The sequence below is a fragment of the Cryptomeria japonica genome, chromosome 9, assembly GCF_030272615.1.
Source record: "Cryptomeria japonica chromosome 9, Sugi_1.0, whole genome shotgun sequence".
Lineage (NCBI taxonomy): Eukaryota > Viridiplantae > Streptophyta > Pinopsida > Cupressales > Cupressaceae > Cryptomeria > Cryptomeria japonica.
Genome location: NC_081413.1, coordinates 94,500,823 through 94,518,443, shown reverse-complemented (window position 1 = coordinate 94,518,443; position 17,621 = coordinate 94,500,823). Strand labels below are relative to the sequence as shown.

Below are 17,621 nucleotides of genomic sequence, written 5' to 3'. Positions count from 1 at the left end.
TTGGCAGTAAGTCAGTCCAAGGTTTGGCAGTAAATCATTTATTAATATCAGATTCCTAGATTGTATTTGCATTATTTAGAAGTGAACAATCATAATCAAGATCCACTATGCTATGTATATCACAAGAAAACCCATACCAAATATCAACTGTTGTATGCCTGAATTTATTATTAATATCCGATTCTGATCTCTTTAATACCCTCTCATTCAACTCTCCATAATAATCTTATATTTCTCCAAAGGGATGATTTCTTTAGAGTCGTCTCTTTTCATTAATGATCATAACCCAAAGACAGGTCACACCCTTTAACTTATGCAATGTTAACATATCTTAACATACTATTACAAAGTTGCGTCTCCTCAAGGTTTAATCGTTGTTTTTAGTTTTAACATAAGTCACTTTATGGGAGCGTTGTCTTGTCGATATAATCACTTCCCTGTTCATTAAATTGCTGTGTAATCTTGAGAAAGTCGGCCACCTTTATTTATAGTTGTTGGTCTTAAACATGAAGTACTGTCATGATTGCTGTTGTGGCTGCAATTGCGTTCAGGGGAATGACATTGTAGATAGGGGACATTTCTGGGGTGTTCCCCTGATTTAGAGACTTCAGGAAATGTGAGGATGTCTCAGGGATCCTCAGGGGACTTGTCAGCATCCCTCCAATGCACTAGAAACTTGCAACCATCCCCTGCGTCAAATAGCTAAAAAATGATTTTTTTAAAAGAAAACCAAGCAATTTTTTTTAATATTTTGGCCATTAATCCTAACCCTAAACCCAAATGCTTTATGGATCCCACCCATACCCTAAACATTCACAAAAAACAATAAATTAAGATCCTGGCCTCACTCCAAATCAATATTAAGTTTCAACAGCATTGAGCAATTTTATAAGATGCAGCTACTCCTTGGTTGTAGTATGCCATACCTTAGTGGAATAATCACTTAATAAAAAATTATGTTAATAAACTTCTGTTCATACCTCCCCATTTCAGGAGGCTTGTGGTTCCACAACACAAATTGAAAAGATTAGGTAATATCTTCTATCTTCCTAAGAAGACCACTTAGTTCTAGCGCTGTCTTGGTTGTACCTTGCAACACCATGCTTAAACCTGAGTGGAATTATGCCTTGTCTTGGTGAATAATTATGTGGATAAACTTCTGATAATATCTCCCCTTACTGAGAGTCATTTAGTCTCGCAAAAGCACATGGATAAAATATCACTTTCTTTGGTTTTCATGGAAGGGGATTTAATATATAAATGATACAAATACATGCTCTGTGATTCTTGGTTTGCCGCTACTTGTCATTTTAAGTGTTGCTTAGTTTAGCATCTCTTTTAGTGTGTCTCCCTAGGTTGCCTTCAACCTTATACTTTGTTTCTGCTCTTGTTCTAACCTTATCCTTTACTTTGGAGTGGAAAAGTGAGTTGTTTCCGAGTTGCTGCTGCATATCCAGTTATTTGTTTTTGATTGTTTTTAGGCTTGCTGTGTCCTTGAAGATTTCTGTTTTCTTTAGTGAAGTCTCTACTACCACTCCAACATTTATTTTTCTTGCACTTGATTTATAGGCACTTAGTTTCTCTTGATGGTTTTGGAATCTTATATGTACTGCGTTTGTATTTTTCTCGCACCTTCCTTGTGGCCTATGTGCTACAACTGTGTGTGTGAAATTTGTGTCAAATGCGAATGGTCTAGATATTTAAACCAAACGAACACAAAAATCAAGCAAACATTCAGATTGGGCATGAGAGACTCGAACAACATAGAAGTGGATGAAATTAAACTGTCAAATCTCCCATTAAGTAGATTTGACCATGATGGTTGATTTGGATGTGTGCTCACTAAAAATTTCAGCAGCATACTGATGCTCCAACATAAAATGAGTGAGAGAGATAAAAATGGTTAAGGATCGGATGTATAGATTGAGGGGAGATGAGATGGATGGCTAGGCTTAGATCATGAAATCAAGAGTGGAGATTGAATAGGATCTCTCACCTCATGGGATGGTGCCAAGTGGCACCATGAAGTGAGTTGAGAGATAGATTGGTATTTTGGAGTGTGGGAGGAGATTTTGTTACAAAGGCAAGTTTGTCTTCACACTCCAAAGGAGAAGGAATGAGAGGAATAAAGGAAATAAAAATTCCTTTGAAGTGCATGAGGGGACAAGATCCATGTGACAAGGTACGAAGGCCATGTCACATATACAAGGTCCCATGTGTATGATGTGATGGGTATGGGTTGACCTCACTTAATCAAGGATTGACTGTGTGCAAACGATTAGGGGGTAGATTATGATTAGATTAAGAAGAGGGATTAGGACAAGTGTGTAATTTCCCTTTTTCTATATGCCCTAGTTTTTGCCCTAAAATCACAAATCCAAGTTGAGATTGACAAGAATTATTATTTCACATCAAATCACAGTTGTAATACTAATATCTGCATGCCTGAATTTGATTATATCAGATCTGCCCCTGTTCAATATCTTGCTGCTCATAAAGGCTGAAATTAACTTCTCATGAAGTCTGAAATAATCTGCTGATAGTCTTCACACATATCTGCTCATAAATATTCCTTAGATCTGCTTTAGGGTCTGTTTATTATACCTTGAGTAGATATGATATTCAAAGGAATGCTTATAATCTGCTGTATTAATATAGTTATATGTTGGATGTAATAGGCCTGCTCTGATTTGTAAAATCCTTCTTCTACATTTAGGTGTCTGATCTGATTCAATTCCTTCTTTGATGCCCTACCTTGGGGAAATTGTTCTACTTTTATATCTGTAGGAAGCTGCCAATTCCTATAACTAAATAATAGTTCTGATCTGATCTGATCGATGGTCTCTTCACTGGATGCTTTTGGTGGTTCCTTTTCTTTGTATCTCTCAATGTGAGGGAGAGGTCACACCTCTTCATTATGGATGCCCTTTGGCAAGAGACACCCTTTCACCATTGGCACCCTTTGAAAGAGTGCAACTCTTAATTACTTCTGCCCTTGGAACGGGACACAACCTTTCATAATCAGATCTGCATTCCTTATTTAAATCAGATCTGCACTTCTGATTCTCAAATTATCCCCCTCAAATTAGGTTTTCTTCTCCTTTTTATATCTCATGTTTGAGGGAGTCACAACTTTTCGTTTCATTCCTTTGACCATTCATTAACTTAATTAAATTTAATTATATTTAATTATATTCTTTTATATTTTAATTTTAATTTTATTATTATCATTTATAATTAAATTGTATTTCAAAGTGGGGACATTACAAAGTGGGAGAGTTGGAGGACTAGACGTGTGGAGGGAGAAAGTTGGTTGATTAAATGACGCTATTTAATTCATTTTGGAGGAAAATAAGATAAAAAGGGTTAGTTAAATGAATAACAATATTTATTTAATTTAGTAGTAGAAGGTGATAAGATAGAATAAGTATGGTAGATAATTAAATAAATTAAGTTCCTTAGGGCTTTGAAAAATTAGAGGAAAATAAGGAATATTAATTAAATAATGGAATATTATTCAATTAATATAAATGATGGATAATTAATGAAATAGAGATAAATTGACCAAATGATGTGGTCAAATTTGGGTGTCTACATTTTGTCTCTCTTTGAGATGGTGTTACTGTTGTCACATGAAATTGCACCTTGCTGTACTGGGTCCAGCATTCCAATGACACAAAGGAAACAACTTTAAGGTGTGAGACCTTTGCCAATGAGGTTGAATTTCTAGAGAAGGCCGGCTTCCTTTCCAGTCTAGATGCATAAGTGCTGATCCAACTGAACACTTGGAAACCCTACTCTAATCCTATTCTACCAGCTTGCAGGAGGGAAGGGTAAGAAGGAATGTAGAACATGAAAGGGAGGTGATACACCAAGATTAGCATGTGTTTCTTCCTGTCCAGGAGAGCACAATGCATCAATGAAACAACTAGAACAACTTACACAGTTCTTTATTTTACTAGTTTCTAGAGTTAGATATGGAGGTTAGGATCTGATAGTATGCAGAAAGGAAAGGAAATATCATAATCAGCACTTAAAAAACATAATTAACACAGCATATCAACATAGAAAATATAAAGAAGGCAAGAGATATTTGCACAACATATTCAAAGGCGAGAAGGGGGAAAAACTGGTAATTCTCACTAATGCAAAGGAAAAGGCCGAGTTACAATAATAGAGATGCAAAAATGATTTGGGTCTTGTAGAGAACTGAATATTAGGTTGAAGTAGAATTTAGTGCGATTCCATAGATTCTTGATTTTCACATGTGGACAAAGTACATGGATGTGTAGTTTCTAGATGTTGCAGTTGTTTTGATGCAGCCCACAAGCACAAGGGGTTCAAATGTTGCATGAGGGCTATAGGGATGACTTCTCTTTGCAACAAGTTTTTTTTGTCTATATTTAACCCTTGCAATGTAGACAACAAGTGCAAGAATGCTGGGATAAGGTTTTGTACACCTTGCATAGAAATATTTGATATTTTGTGAAATTGTGGTCCACAAAATTGGGTGCCCCACTTTGTCGAAACTCAATGCTTTTTGCGGTAGTCGTGTAACATTACAAATGCATTTAGTGTCCATGGCACATTGGGGAAAATGCATTTACTATTTGGAGGGTCATGGTTTAGTGAGCACATGGTTATTAGATGCATTGGAGGAATGTGTACATTTAATGATTGGGTCACATGTAGCAAGCCATCTTGGGTGCCCACCTTGCAAATGTACTTGGGTGTGTCGATTATTGGTGCTTGGTGATTGGATAGTGATTGCAAGAAAAAATTCCTTTCTTGTTACTTATTGGTCTATAAATTGTATGGAGATTAGACATAAATTGTACATTCATTTTGTGAGTGAAGCTTGGTGCAAGTGCTTGTAGGGTTGAGATGTTTCTTGAGGAGATCCTAAGAAGCATGGAGTGGGATGTGTGGATCTTATTTTTTCTTGGATCCATCTAGGAGACATGCAATAACGGTTGCTCAATGCTACTGAAGAAGGCCATAGCCTTAATGTTGTTTCATGGATTGGGAGTGTTGATCTCCATGTGAAGGCGCAACGCCTGATATATTATTGTGCTTGTTTTGTTTGTTATTAAAAATTGAAGAAATGAGATTGAGAGAAATTGGTGTGGTTTCTTAGATTGAGAACATTGCATTATCTATTGCACATATGCTAAAAATAAAAAGTAGTTACAGGCTAAAAATAGACAACAATTACAGTCCTTATAGAGGATTGCTATTACAATAATTTTATTGAAGACTACCAACTACCACTAGCAACTAACTTATTACTTACATGTGTAAATGTACATTTCATTCTAATATTATACTGATATTCTAATACCCTTCCAATGACTAAACTATAAGGATTTGGAGGTCTAGTCATTAATTACTAGATGTGTACAAACGGGGAGAACTATCCGTATGTGTAAATTTTATGATATTATGCATGAGGAAGATAATAAAAAATAATATAATGAACATGCTTTGCTGTGGAGTTATCAATTGGTTTGCTTGTCTTTTGAGGTGTCACATGTAATTTGTTGAAGTCATCATTATGTTCATCTTCAAATATCACAGCAGCCTTTGATGCATAAGACATGAATGTTGTGTAGACAAAGTCCTGAATAGAGACAAACTCTATATGGGATGAATCTTAGTAGGAATGGAGACACCTTCAATTCTACATTGCTGATACACAGTTGGAGAACAACCACCCAATATACAGTTGGAGAAGAACCACACAAAGGTTGACACATAGGGACACCCCATGAAGTGAAATGTACGTCTATCAATGGTGCCGCAACACTAGCATACATGACCTCCTTAGATTTTTGATTGGACCATGGTTTCGTTGGTGTAGCATGCAAAACATGATCAACAAATTTGTACATCTCACTTGGCCTAACACTTCGAGCAATGACCTTATTCTAGTTTAAATCACAAATAATGAACTCTTTTCCACAAAATTTAACTTAAATGTTAGGATTTTCTCTAATTTGACCAATAGAGAGTAATTTTTTGTTTACATCTATAACATACCTAAAATTTAGGATTAAAAGTCTGTCATGAAGTTTAATTCTAACATCAATTATCCCTTGAACTGCACGTGACTTGCCATCACCATGTGAAACCAAAACTCTGTGACTATCCTCAGTAGTAAACTTGACATAATAGTCCTTTTGATAGTTTAAGTGTTTGGATGCACTTGAATTAAAGAAATAGCAATCGCTTTTAGCATTGTTTGGAAGTGTCATCAATACAAACTCCTCGTCATGGCCTTCTTTAGTAGTATTTACTAGGTTAGCTTCATTCTGTTGTTTGGGGTATAGATCATATTGACTTTTCTTGCAATCATTTTTAACATGCCTACATTTTTGCAATAGAAGCACTGTACCTTTCATCATGATTGTGCAGTGGAGTAGAATTGTGGTTTATATCTTGAGGCTTTATAGGAAGTGCACTTTCTGAACACTTAGAATAAGTTTCACTCATTTGCTCTTGTTCTGACCCTATAAAAAGTTAGGTTTTGAGTTTCAGTTATAGACTCAAAGACTACAAATGTCTCAAAAGAAGGTAAGAAATTGTTAATGGCCAGTGCAACCATGTTGTCCTTGTTGATTGATTTGTTGATGGCAACAGGTTGATCTTTATTTATCTTTGATTCTTAAGAGATGTTCAGACAAAGATCCCTTAATCAATTTGATAGAAAACAATAAGTTTTCGAGATACACGACCCTACTTTTTTTGGAAACTTGATAAGGTATACCACAAGGTATGCGTCGAGGTGGCACTTTAGACTTTAGAGGTTAAATCATTTGAGACTGACAACTTCAGAGTCAATAGGTCTTCGGTTCCCTATGACATTTGTCAAAGTGACCTAGGTGATTAATAGGTTTAGAAATTGTGCCTAGTTGAATTTTGTGACATTCTTGATACTCAACAATAGCTAGTTTCTTGTGAATCCAGATATTATTTTATTTCTGATGAGTTTCTGTGCCTTCGGCAATGTTAGATTTTAAATATAGGGCATTTACCTAATGATCCTAGAAAATAAACTTTTCTCAGTATTAGAAAAATGAAATCCCAAAAGTTTTCAAACCTGTAAATTCTTAACCTTGATCCTAAATTTTTTAAATATGTAGTCCCAGAAAATTTGAATGCCAACCTCACAAATTTCATAGAGCAATTACTGCAAACTTCTGAAAAATACTCCAAATCCAGAAATCTTTGATTGCAAACTCCACATATTATTCCAAAATTTGCAAAATTTTCAAAGCCTTTTTAATTTTCATACTTTAAGGATTTTAAATCAGAAGACTTTGTAGGGAAATTTAGAAGAGAAATACTTTGAGTTATTGATACTCATGTTTCCTTGCAATGGGTAAAAATGCCCTAGCTGTGATTGTTAAATGGAAATTTTTTGCAACTAGAGGCCTCTTTTTTACCTGAGATTCAGATCTACAATTTTGTATTTTTCTCTGCCTACATGGCTGTACCATTGAACAAAAACTGAGATGGAAATGGGTGATTTCCTCACAATTTTGCTGGAAATTTTCTCCCATATGACCACTACTGCACTAATCACCCCTAATGTTTTGAATTTGTTTTCAATTGGAAATTAAATACAATGCAATATCCAAAGTTTTTTTCTGATCACCCAGTTCCTTAGATGGGCAAGGTGAGAGCATACAGGGAATATGACCACATAGTATCTAGAATGCAACAACTAGAAAGAAAATGCACTAGGCAGCAAGCTGGCCAACTCGCTTCTTTAGTGGAGTGCTATGCAACTTGAAAGGAAAGAAGCTACACTTCATGATTATTTAGTGGAGTGTACGGTACAATAAGAACACAAGCTTCACACTTATTAATGGAGTGCAATTATAGAGCACAAGCACTTCTTGCTTACTCAGCAGAGTGCAATTACAAATTTTCAATTATTCAGTGGGCAAGCAAATTTAGCACTTTCCACTTATTTAATGGGGTGAGTAAATACAATATTACCCAAACACACCCAAACTTCACTGGAACATACTGGAAGAAGAATATCTCAAACTGGTAATTAAAATTCAGACATGTGTAGGTCTGGTAACAAGACTTTGTGTAGGTATAGTGGCTGTACAACCTCCTAAAACCATCATAAACTTGTCCAACATTGATTTCATTATTGCATAAAGGAGTGACAGAGATGTGGGGAGCCTAGGCGCCACCAAAAATATCAGAAAACAGCAGCAAAGCGCTGCATTTTGCTCCCTAACCATCATGCCTCATTCAAAGGCACACATTAGCATATGGTACAACCCAGATATGGTAAAGATCAGACTGAAACAGCATTAAAATCCTTGAAGAAAGTGTACTGTTTGCAGAAAAACAATCACTACACTTGCCAAAATTGAATATCACATGAAGATATTGGAATTTCTTAAAAAAATAAGTGGTACAGCCTGCGACAAATAAATGGTATGGCCAGCCAAAGGAACCTCCAAAATCACTTTAAAACCATTCAAAAACCTCTGAAACATTAGGCAAACAATATCAAAACCTTGCAACTCAAAACACAACAGAAATCTTCATCTTGGAAAAAACTCAGAAAATACCTTCACTTGCAAGTGTAGCTGTGGCCTTTGTTTGAAACTACCCAAACTAGCCAAGGGGTTTTTGTCCCTGAAACCGGTAATTTCAAGAGGTTTTTCGTCCTTAAGAAATTTGAAGAAGAACACAGGTTCTCTTAGCATATAAGCAAATATCAATTCATGTCTAACCTTTCAAATGAGCTCTCATTCTTTTTCTATAACTTCTCTGGAGGAAAAATATCTTTAATAATAAATAATAATTCATTTTTCTTCCAAATAGTTTCTTTTTGAAAATAAATTATAATCCAAGCTGTAAACAGACCCCCTTGCCCAGGTGTCCCAATCGATGCACACCTTAACACTTTATTAATAAATAATTACACTAAGTTGTCTTTTTTAATTTTCACTATTAGACAATTTAAATATAATTGTTTAATAACTCAATAATTTACCCAAGTTGCAGAAAGTATCAAATTAACACAACTATGCAGTTCTAAGTTTCTAACCATAACAAAGTGATCCTGAAGTCTTGGGACAATGATTTGGTCAACTGGGTGACTTTCTAAAAATAGCAAACTTCTCCAAGAAGTCTGGAAAGCTCCCAAAAGTTGAAATCAATTCTGAAAGCATCATAAGGCTCACCAATACCGATTTTGAATTCAGCTCATTGCCAACAACTCTGCAAGACTTATTCTGTGCTTTCCAAGAACTTTGGAGTTCTCCCTTACCAATTAGCCTATGGTAAAACTCAGAAAATAGGCTACTTGTCCACAGATTGGTCATGCTCAAGGAAGGGACATACTAATATTTTTACTGTGACCTTTGAAAGCTTTAATGAAATTTCTTTAAACATCTTCCTGGCTGGATAGCAAATGATAATTGTGCCCTAATGATTTTACTGGTGCTTGCAAATGTTGTGAGTCGTGACAAACCACCACTTGAATTAATTGTGCTAATCATGCTTTGCGCCTTACATTCCTGTTGAACTCTATATGATTGATGTTGTAACCGACTAACTAGGGTTTCCTCAACACGATTTGGTTTTGATACCAATGTTGGTAAAAACTGAAGAAATGAGATTGAGAGAAATTGGCATCTCTTGTCAAGTTGAGAGCACCTGTTTCTGTTATTGAACATATGCTATAAATTGAAAATATTTATGGTCTAAAAATAGGAGGCACTTATAATCCTTACGAAGGATTGCTGTTACAATTTTTTTATTAAAGATTACTAACTAACTTATTACATAAGAGTGTAAACATACAATATTAGTACAGTATTATACTAATATTCTAATGTAGTTGCCAAGTATACAATGGTTTCAGTGCTTTGGAAGTAAACTTTTTCTGGAAGGGTTCTTCTAGAGTATATCAGTGTTTCTCTTTTGTATGGTTGTTCTTTTCTTCCTTCCATTTTCTTTTGTGTTGACATGTCAGAATGCTACTAGAATTTGTATAGATTGGATTATTTATGACATCTTTTCTCGTAGGATTAAGGATGGATATTGTTTTGTATTTCTCTTTATTTGGTATCAGAGCTTAGTTTTGAGTTTTGGTTCTAGTAGTGTTGGAGGAATTTCTTTTTTCAAGATGGTGCTGATACAACGAAGGAATGTCTGAGACATGAACCCCCTACTGTCCTTGTGCTTGCTTCAAAGAACAGTTTAGTTGTAGGTTTCTTAGTTATCATTCGAGGAAAGAGATAAAGGGCATGAGAGAGGAATGGAGCTGGTTCAGCCAGTAGCACCCTGCAAATGATTTTCAAATCTTCTTACCTCAATTTGTAGAGACCTGCCATTTGTGTAAATACAAATCTTCATTGCTTTCTCTTGTATAAAGACAAGTTGGCAAAGAATAATTAGAAATGGTTTGAGCTTAGAAAGGATAGATACTATTATATGAGATAACAAAATTGGTTTGTTTCGATTTGGATAAACATTGTCTATTATCTATCAATGTTACATGCCAATATTTTGAGCTATTATTCCTTGCCCATTTGTCTAGTTTGGGTTGCAACCTCATAAGGACAAGCTAATGCTTTAGTTTCGTTTGTTGTAAAGAATATGCTTTTAGAATTCAAATGAGTAGGAAGTAAATGTTGAATTTCAAATGATGGAGGAATGTTGTCCAGTGACTGATAATTTGCACTGACTTTTCTTTGTACTGACTTTTTTTGTGAATAACCATTTTGAGCCATTATCACTTTGTTTCCTTGTCTACTTTGAAATGCCACATCGTAAGAAGTAAGAACAAGCCCCTATGATGGCAAAGAACATACTTTTAGCGTTCAAATGAGTGGGAAACAAATGTTGATTTATAAACAATGGAGGCATGTTGTTTTGCAGCTCATACCATGAACTAAATATTCTTTTGTTTGATTATTTTAAAGATATTACCTTACCTTTGTCCATGGGCAAATGTGAAAATCATAACATAGAGATTCATCTATCCATTCTCATACTTGAGTATGGAGATTCTTTTTTCTTTTTAAAGGTTTCCCCTTTTTCCTTCTTCTACTCAGGATCTTCCAGGCGCCCTTGATGAAGCTGCAGTTACCGAGTCTCTTGAATTGCACAAAATAAAAAATCGTCAGTGGGCTATATTTAAGACTTCTGCATTAAAGGGTGAAGGTTTATTTGAAGGATTGGACTGGTAAATGTCTCCACCTTTATGCTCACATTGGCACATTTATTATTTGAATTTGGTAATTAGAGTTACTATGCTTACATTAATGATTAGGTGTAATTAAATAGTTGGCTCCAGATACCCTGTATGTTCTGATTTCATGATTGTGTATAGGTTAAGCGATACACTTAAATCAGGGGGCCGATAATTTGTAACAGCAATTTTCTGGATTGTGGAAGTGATTATGTGCAAATTTGTGTCCCAAGACATGAGCATTATATGCAGTTGCACCATTAGTGATTAACTGGATTGGCCAGGTGGAGAGTTTCTAGTTTTAATTCAAAATTTTTCGTTTCAAAGGGAAGTTATATGATATCATTGTTGTTGAAGATTTTGACAATGTGCCCTGATGCTGAAGAGAAATTTATATCACAATAAACACACAGATATCTGGTTCAATTGGATCATGTTGTACTCTTGTGTTCCATTCTGAGCTATCAGGAGCAATTTCTGTAATATTAGTAGTACAACATTTGGGAGAAAATTTAAATGGTTTTAATAATGCTAAGTGTCTTTCGTAGCATCAGCTATGTTTTCTTTTTATAGGTTGGGAAATACATTGTCCGGATTTAGACAAGTTCAAAGAGAAATATTTAATTTTTAATGGAACTTACGTTAGATACTGATTGGTGACAAATCAATTGCAGGTTGTCATCTTTAAACTGCTTTCCTAGACTTATAAGAACAAACTACTATAATTAATGCTTTGAGATTTCCACATTTTAACATTTCAAGTCATTATCTGGATTACCTGAGTTTAAAACTCTTTCTTCTTACAGTTTGGGTCTACTTCTAGGCCCTTTTCCAGGGATATGTGTATCATTCAATGTAGAGGGATGTTTAAAGAGTCAGGGCAATCTAGTTGATCAAAATGTCCTTAACGAGTCAAAAGGGGTTGAGCTCAATTTTGGTTAAAGCATTGGGTTCTCATTGTGGACGCCTAAGTTCAAATCCCTAAATTTACATTTCATGTGGAACTTGAAGCTGTGACTCATGAACTCCATTGTTGGCTCTTAGAATGGATGTGATTTCTAAAATGGAAAAGCTTTGATTCATGAACTCCATTGTTGTCTCTTAGTATGGATGTGATATCTAAAATGGAATTCAAAGGGGTTACTCTTGATCTTCCATTATTTAGTCTAATGTCACTGCTTGAAAGGAGATAGATTCTAGTCATGTGAGCCATATTTTTAAACTTTCCTTCATATACATATATATATGACAAGAGGTCTAGAAGGTAAGTCTAAAGAAAAGGGGGGTTTGAACTTTGAACACAGTTCTATCCAGGTGCACGACATGAAAAGTACAACATTTTTCTGAAAAACAAATTGAGGGTAGGTCACCTTTTTAATGCCAATCACTACTATAAGCTATTAATTTAACTACTCTATAAATTGCAGTCACTGCAAAATTTAATTAAAAGGTAGGATATACCGGAATATGTGACAATTTTCTGTCGTTTAAGATTCAGTTGTGGATGCTTTATGCAGTTGCTTATCATTCTAAATCATTCATCTAATACCAATAAAATTTACATGTAAATGATTTGTGCCTTGTGCCTATATTATAATGTATTTGACATGCAATTCGACCATTCTAAGTTCTTGACAGATGATTGTGTATATTCCAGTAAAATTTATATTTTTCTAAATGATGCAAGCTTATATAGTATGCTCTTTGTAAATCCGTAATGTTGTGAATATCTTTTGCGAACCTGTAAATCTGATATGGCTAATTGTTTTTGGTTATGTTTTCTTTGTAGTTGTCTCTCATGTTGCATTGAGTTGCAAAGAAAAATTCAGATGAGATGAGCCATAATTTTAAATGATAGCCAGGTCCCTACAGATTATTTTAAACAACTTAGTGTCAAAATTAAATATTAATGGATAGAAAATTTTCTACATGTTATGGTTAATGGGTACGAATTTGTTACGTATGGTTAATAGATAGGAAATTTCTGTTTCATATATTACGGTTGAGGGAGAAAGTTTCTACTACATAGGGTTATAAGAGGAGTATCGAGATGATAAAACTTAGTTGAAAGGGGTGCTGAATCAAAATGTTAAGTACCAGTCGTGACTCAGCTGCAATATTTAAGATCTCATAATACAGTTCTTGTAAAAGCAATATTTAAGATCTCATAATACAGTTCTTGTAAAAGCAATATTTAAGATCTCATAATACAGTTCTTGTAAAAGCCCCTTTAAGCTTAAACAAACCATGCACATGTTTTTTATATTGATAAAAGTGGGTTTTAAAAGGGTCTGGGCCCTTGTACAACATATCAGCCTTCAGGCAATTAGAACCAGTACCATAGGATCTGGGACAAACCAAACAATGCAAACTTTGTTAGGTCTCTATTGTAATAACTGAAATAGAACAACCGTGCATTGATAGATTTTGTCGTCGAATAGTTACATGGATACCATGAATGTCCAACAAAATAAAAATACAAATAATCATTTCAAGTAAATCTAGTAATTTTCAATTATACCTATTAAAACTGTGAGAGTATGACTCGCTGAAGTTTTAGTAATGATTTTATTTCACTATTTATTTAATTTTTTTCATCATTTTAAAATAAGATTTACTTTTACGCATGGTTATCTTTGTTTGCATTTCCTTTGGTTCCATAAAACCCCAATCTCTACGATTGTGTTTCAGAGAAATCAATTATCTTTAATTAGAGCCTTAGTAGATTGTGATTTATCAATTTGTTCTTTAAAGAATTGTTGATTAGTGTGAAAGAATTGTTGATTAGTGTGAAAGAATTGTTTTGCTACAATTTTCATCACATATTGTATGTAGTGTTATTTTGGAGTCTTAATATAAATCTAGATAAAACATTGCACCTTTGATTGAGTCCTAGTATATTGCAATTTATCAATTTTGTTTTTCAAAATTATCATTTACTGACAATCTTACACTGCCTTGCTACAATTTTCATCATAGATTATATATACACGTTAGTTTGAGGAGACCTACTAGGAAATTAAAATTAAACTTACACTAGTATTAAATATATGTATACTAAAAACTCATTTATTCATGAGTTATTTTATTTACTACATAAATAAACAGCTATAATTATTGTAGCTACATTGTTTACTTCATTTCTTTTTGGGTATACATTGTTTACTTTATTTTTTGGTAATACACATGTTTTACTTTCTTATGTAATTTTTAATTTTACTTTTTGAAAAAGTCAATCATTCATTATTTTTGGTTATTCTTTTATTTTGTTTTTACTTTTTAGAAGTGTGCTAAATATTATACTTTTATTATACTTTTTAATTATGTAGATATTAAAGATGATATTTGTCTAGAAAATAAAAAAAATGTAGAAGCAAAAGTTGAAGAAAATAACATATTTTGATTTTAACTTTGAAAAATTAGGGTTGATTTTTATGGTTTATTACATTATTATTAAAAAGTAAGATTAATTTTTCAATTAAAATAACCCAAAGTTTTATGTAGAAACAAGGGAGTACTAACAAAAACCCTTGTTGTTTTGAAATTATTTTGTCTTTCTTATATGTTCTGATTAATTAAGAAAAACAGGTTTTCAGGTTCCGAAACCTTTAACAAAGGAGATTAAGATAAGACAATAAAAAGTCCAGAGCTTATAAACCGTTTACAAAACGATTGGCAAAAAAACCAGCAAACCAAAAAGACAGCTAAAAATAAAAACAACAAAGAAACAGGGAAAGCACTACACAGCTATAGTTTTCAGCAGGTCTTCCGCCTTTTTCACCAACTGGTCATAGGTGGCCCCAACAGTTTTGAGATCTTCCAGGTCCTTGTTAGGTTTCTTTTCTTTCTTTTTGCCTCTGGTTCGGGTTCTGGGTCCTTGAGCGTCCCCTGTGCCTTCAGTGTCCGGGTCAATATTCAGGATCTCCTTCTCTTCGTCCAGTTTGCTGATGGGGGTATTAGTGTTGCTAGCAGAAATCTTCAGGATGCTTAAACTCTGTTTAACAATACTCTTCAGGCACTCCTCAATTTTGCTGACTTCACTGGCGGTACTCGAGATAGTTTGATCATTAGCGTTAGCAAGATTTTTCCTTTCCAGTAGATCTTTCTCTATTTTCTCAAATCTGGGGTTGAAGGAGTCTCTTATGTTTTCAGCTTTTGCAATGGTATTTTTCAGGGCCTCAATGTAATCAGCCATAGTCTTCCCTTCCCCAGTGCTGATGGTTTCCAAAATCTGAATTCTGTTGCTGAGTTTTTTGTTGTCATCCATAGCTTTCTTGTAACCAGTTATTAGTCACTTCATACTATCCATGAAACCTTGCATACCCTATGGAGGAGGGTTAGGGGGAGGATCAACCTTACCAGGGATATCCTGTTCCTTTTTTGGGGTGTCCTGAATAGTTGTTGTCTTCAACCCTAAGAGCCTCGCCCGTGGTCACCTTCTCCAGGTTCTGTTCGGCTTCTGAGGTCTTTTCTTGCTTATAAACCTCCAACTCCTTCACATTCTCCTCCTTCCTCTTGTGCTTATTTCTAGTCTGGGTGTGAACTTTGGTTTTTTTTTTCAGCGAACCTTGAGGGTTCTCTTTTTCCGAGTCTTCAGAGACCTCCGATGAAGGGCTAATCTGGAGGATTCTGCCTTTAGGTTTTTTACCCTTAGAGGAAGAAGCTCTTGTTTTAATGTATTTCCTCTTCTTACCAGTTTCATAATCCGAAACATCCAAGCTCTTTTCAGAATCACTCGATGGGTCACTATCAGACTCCTCATCCACTGAAAAGACAAAGTCAGACCCATCCTCCTCAGACTCTATAGAGGGCTGTAGGTGGGCTATTTGATTGGCCTTGAGATGGTCGTAAATAAGGACCATTAAGCCTTGATGCATGGCAGTGTCCCCCATAGGGTTCTCTTTGTAGGCCTTAATAGTGACATTCATCGAGCAAAACAGAAAATAAGGAAAATTAACCTTCTCATCATGCCTAAAATGATTCAGCAAGACGAAATGGTAGTCATAAACTTTTGTAAACCTACCATCTAATGTAATGTAGCGCATTAAAACAAAGAGGACCTCCTGCCAAGGTTTAACAAAAGCCCTAGGGGGGTAGTAAGTTTTACTTAACTTCATCGGGCGTTTTTCTCCTTCTTGGTTTCCGGATATCTGTCAATGGCCTCCTTACTGACTTTTCTGTCTCTGTAGAAGTTGCATCCTTCCCTTCTGAGGCTCGTGGCTTGGGCAATAAGGTCTTCATCAATTTCAACAGTTTGGTCTCCCATTTTCAGCATACCCTTTCTTCCGTTTTTGCAGAAAAAATTGGTAACCATGCCATCCCGTCTGTGGAGTCTCTCCATGAATTTCGAAAAACCACCCTTTTGCAGGATGCTCCAGACCTCCTCCTTCTGTTTCCATTCTTTGTAGCTGCTTGGTTCGTATCGCCGCTTGTTACCACCCATATTTTTGCTGTTTAGAGCCGAATTTTGAAACTTGCAGAAAGTTTTAGCCAGAAAGTTTGTTGGAACTTTCAATTTAACCCAAAAAGCATGGGAAGTGATGGAATAAGTATTATAATAAATGAGGCTCACATTATTATAATAACTCAAAGTACTCCATTTAGTCCTTTTCATTATTATTCTGTCCATCAAAAATCTTTGGAGTGCTTCTATATTGGTCCTTAAAAATGATTAGTCTGACATTTTCAAGGAGTCCTTGTTCTCCCGTCCACGTAATCATCTCATCTTTGTTAACCGTTGCGTTGGCAGCCCAATTAGCAGAGCCACTGGCCTCACGGTAAATGTGGGATATGTAATTTTAAAAAAAGTGCCGATAAGGTCTCTAGCGGCTTTAATGATATTATTGATCGACCATGAAGGCTTTGAGGTCCCCTTAAGACATTTGATGATATTGTTTGAGTCCCCTTCAATCCATAAGTAGGGGCAATTCCATTTTTTAGCAAGGAGAATACCTTGGAGAGCTGCCATTGCTTGAGCTTTATGGTTTGTTTGGCTCCTAATTGGGACGTCAACCATTTCCTTGCAAATACCTTTATTATCTCTAAGAATAGCTCCACAACCTGCAGGGCCCAGGTTACCTTTTGCAGCACCATCAAAATTGACTTTGAACCAACCATGAGGGGGGGTTTGCCACCTAGCTTCAAGTCTTTTATTTTGGTTGGGGTCAGAACTGTCAACAATCTTAAAATTCCATGAGCTTAAAATATTTGATTCTAGGGGGTTGTTCGAGAAACAGGGACCCTCAATGATCCCAATATTTTCCACAATCGCCCATTGAATTTTCTGGAACACAATATCCTGATTGAGGGATAAGTCCCTGAAGATACGATTGTTTATTTCTTTCCATAATCCCCATAGGATGTGAGGAAGAGATAGCTGCCACAAAGATCT

At 35.2% G+C, this 17,621-nt stretch overlaps 1 protein-coding gene across 1 annotated transcript in view; it reads left to right on the top strand.

Moving 5' to 3' along the window:
- The window catches only part of LOC131077920 (ADP-ribosylation factor 1), a 72,318-nt gene extending 60,538 nt beyond the window's left edge, over window positions 1–11,780 (top strand). Inside the window, exons 7-8 of the mRNA XM_058015507.2 lie at window positions 11,094–11,224; window positions 11,372–11,780. Coding sequence (XP_057871490.1) covers window positions 11,094–11,224; window positions 11,372–11,405 — 165 coding nt within the window. The 3' untranslated portion in view covers window positions 11,406–11,780. The remainder of the gene's footprint in view (window positions 1–11,093; window positions 11,225–11,371) is intronic.
- The last annotated feature ends 5,841 nt before the right edge of the window (window positions 11,781–17,621 follow it).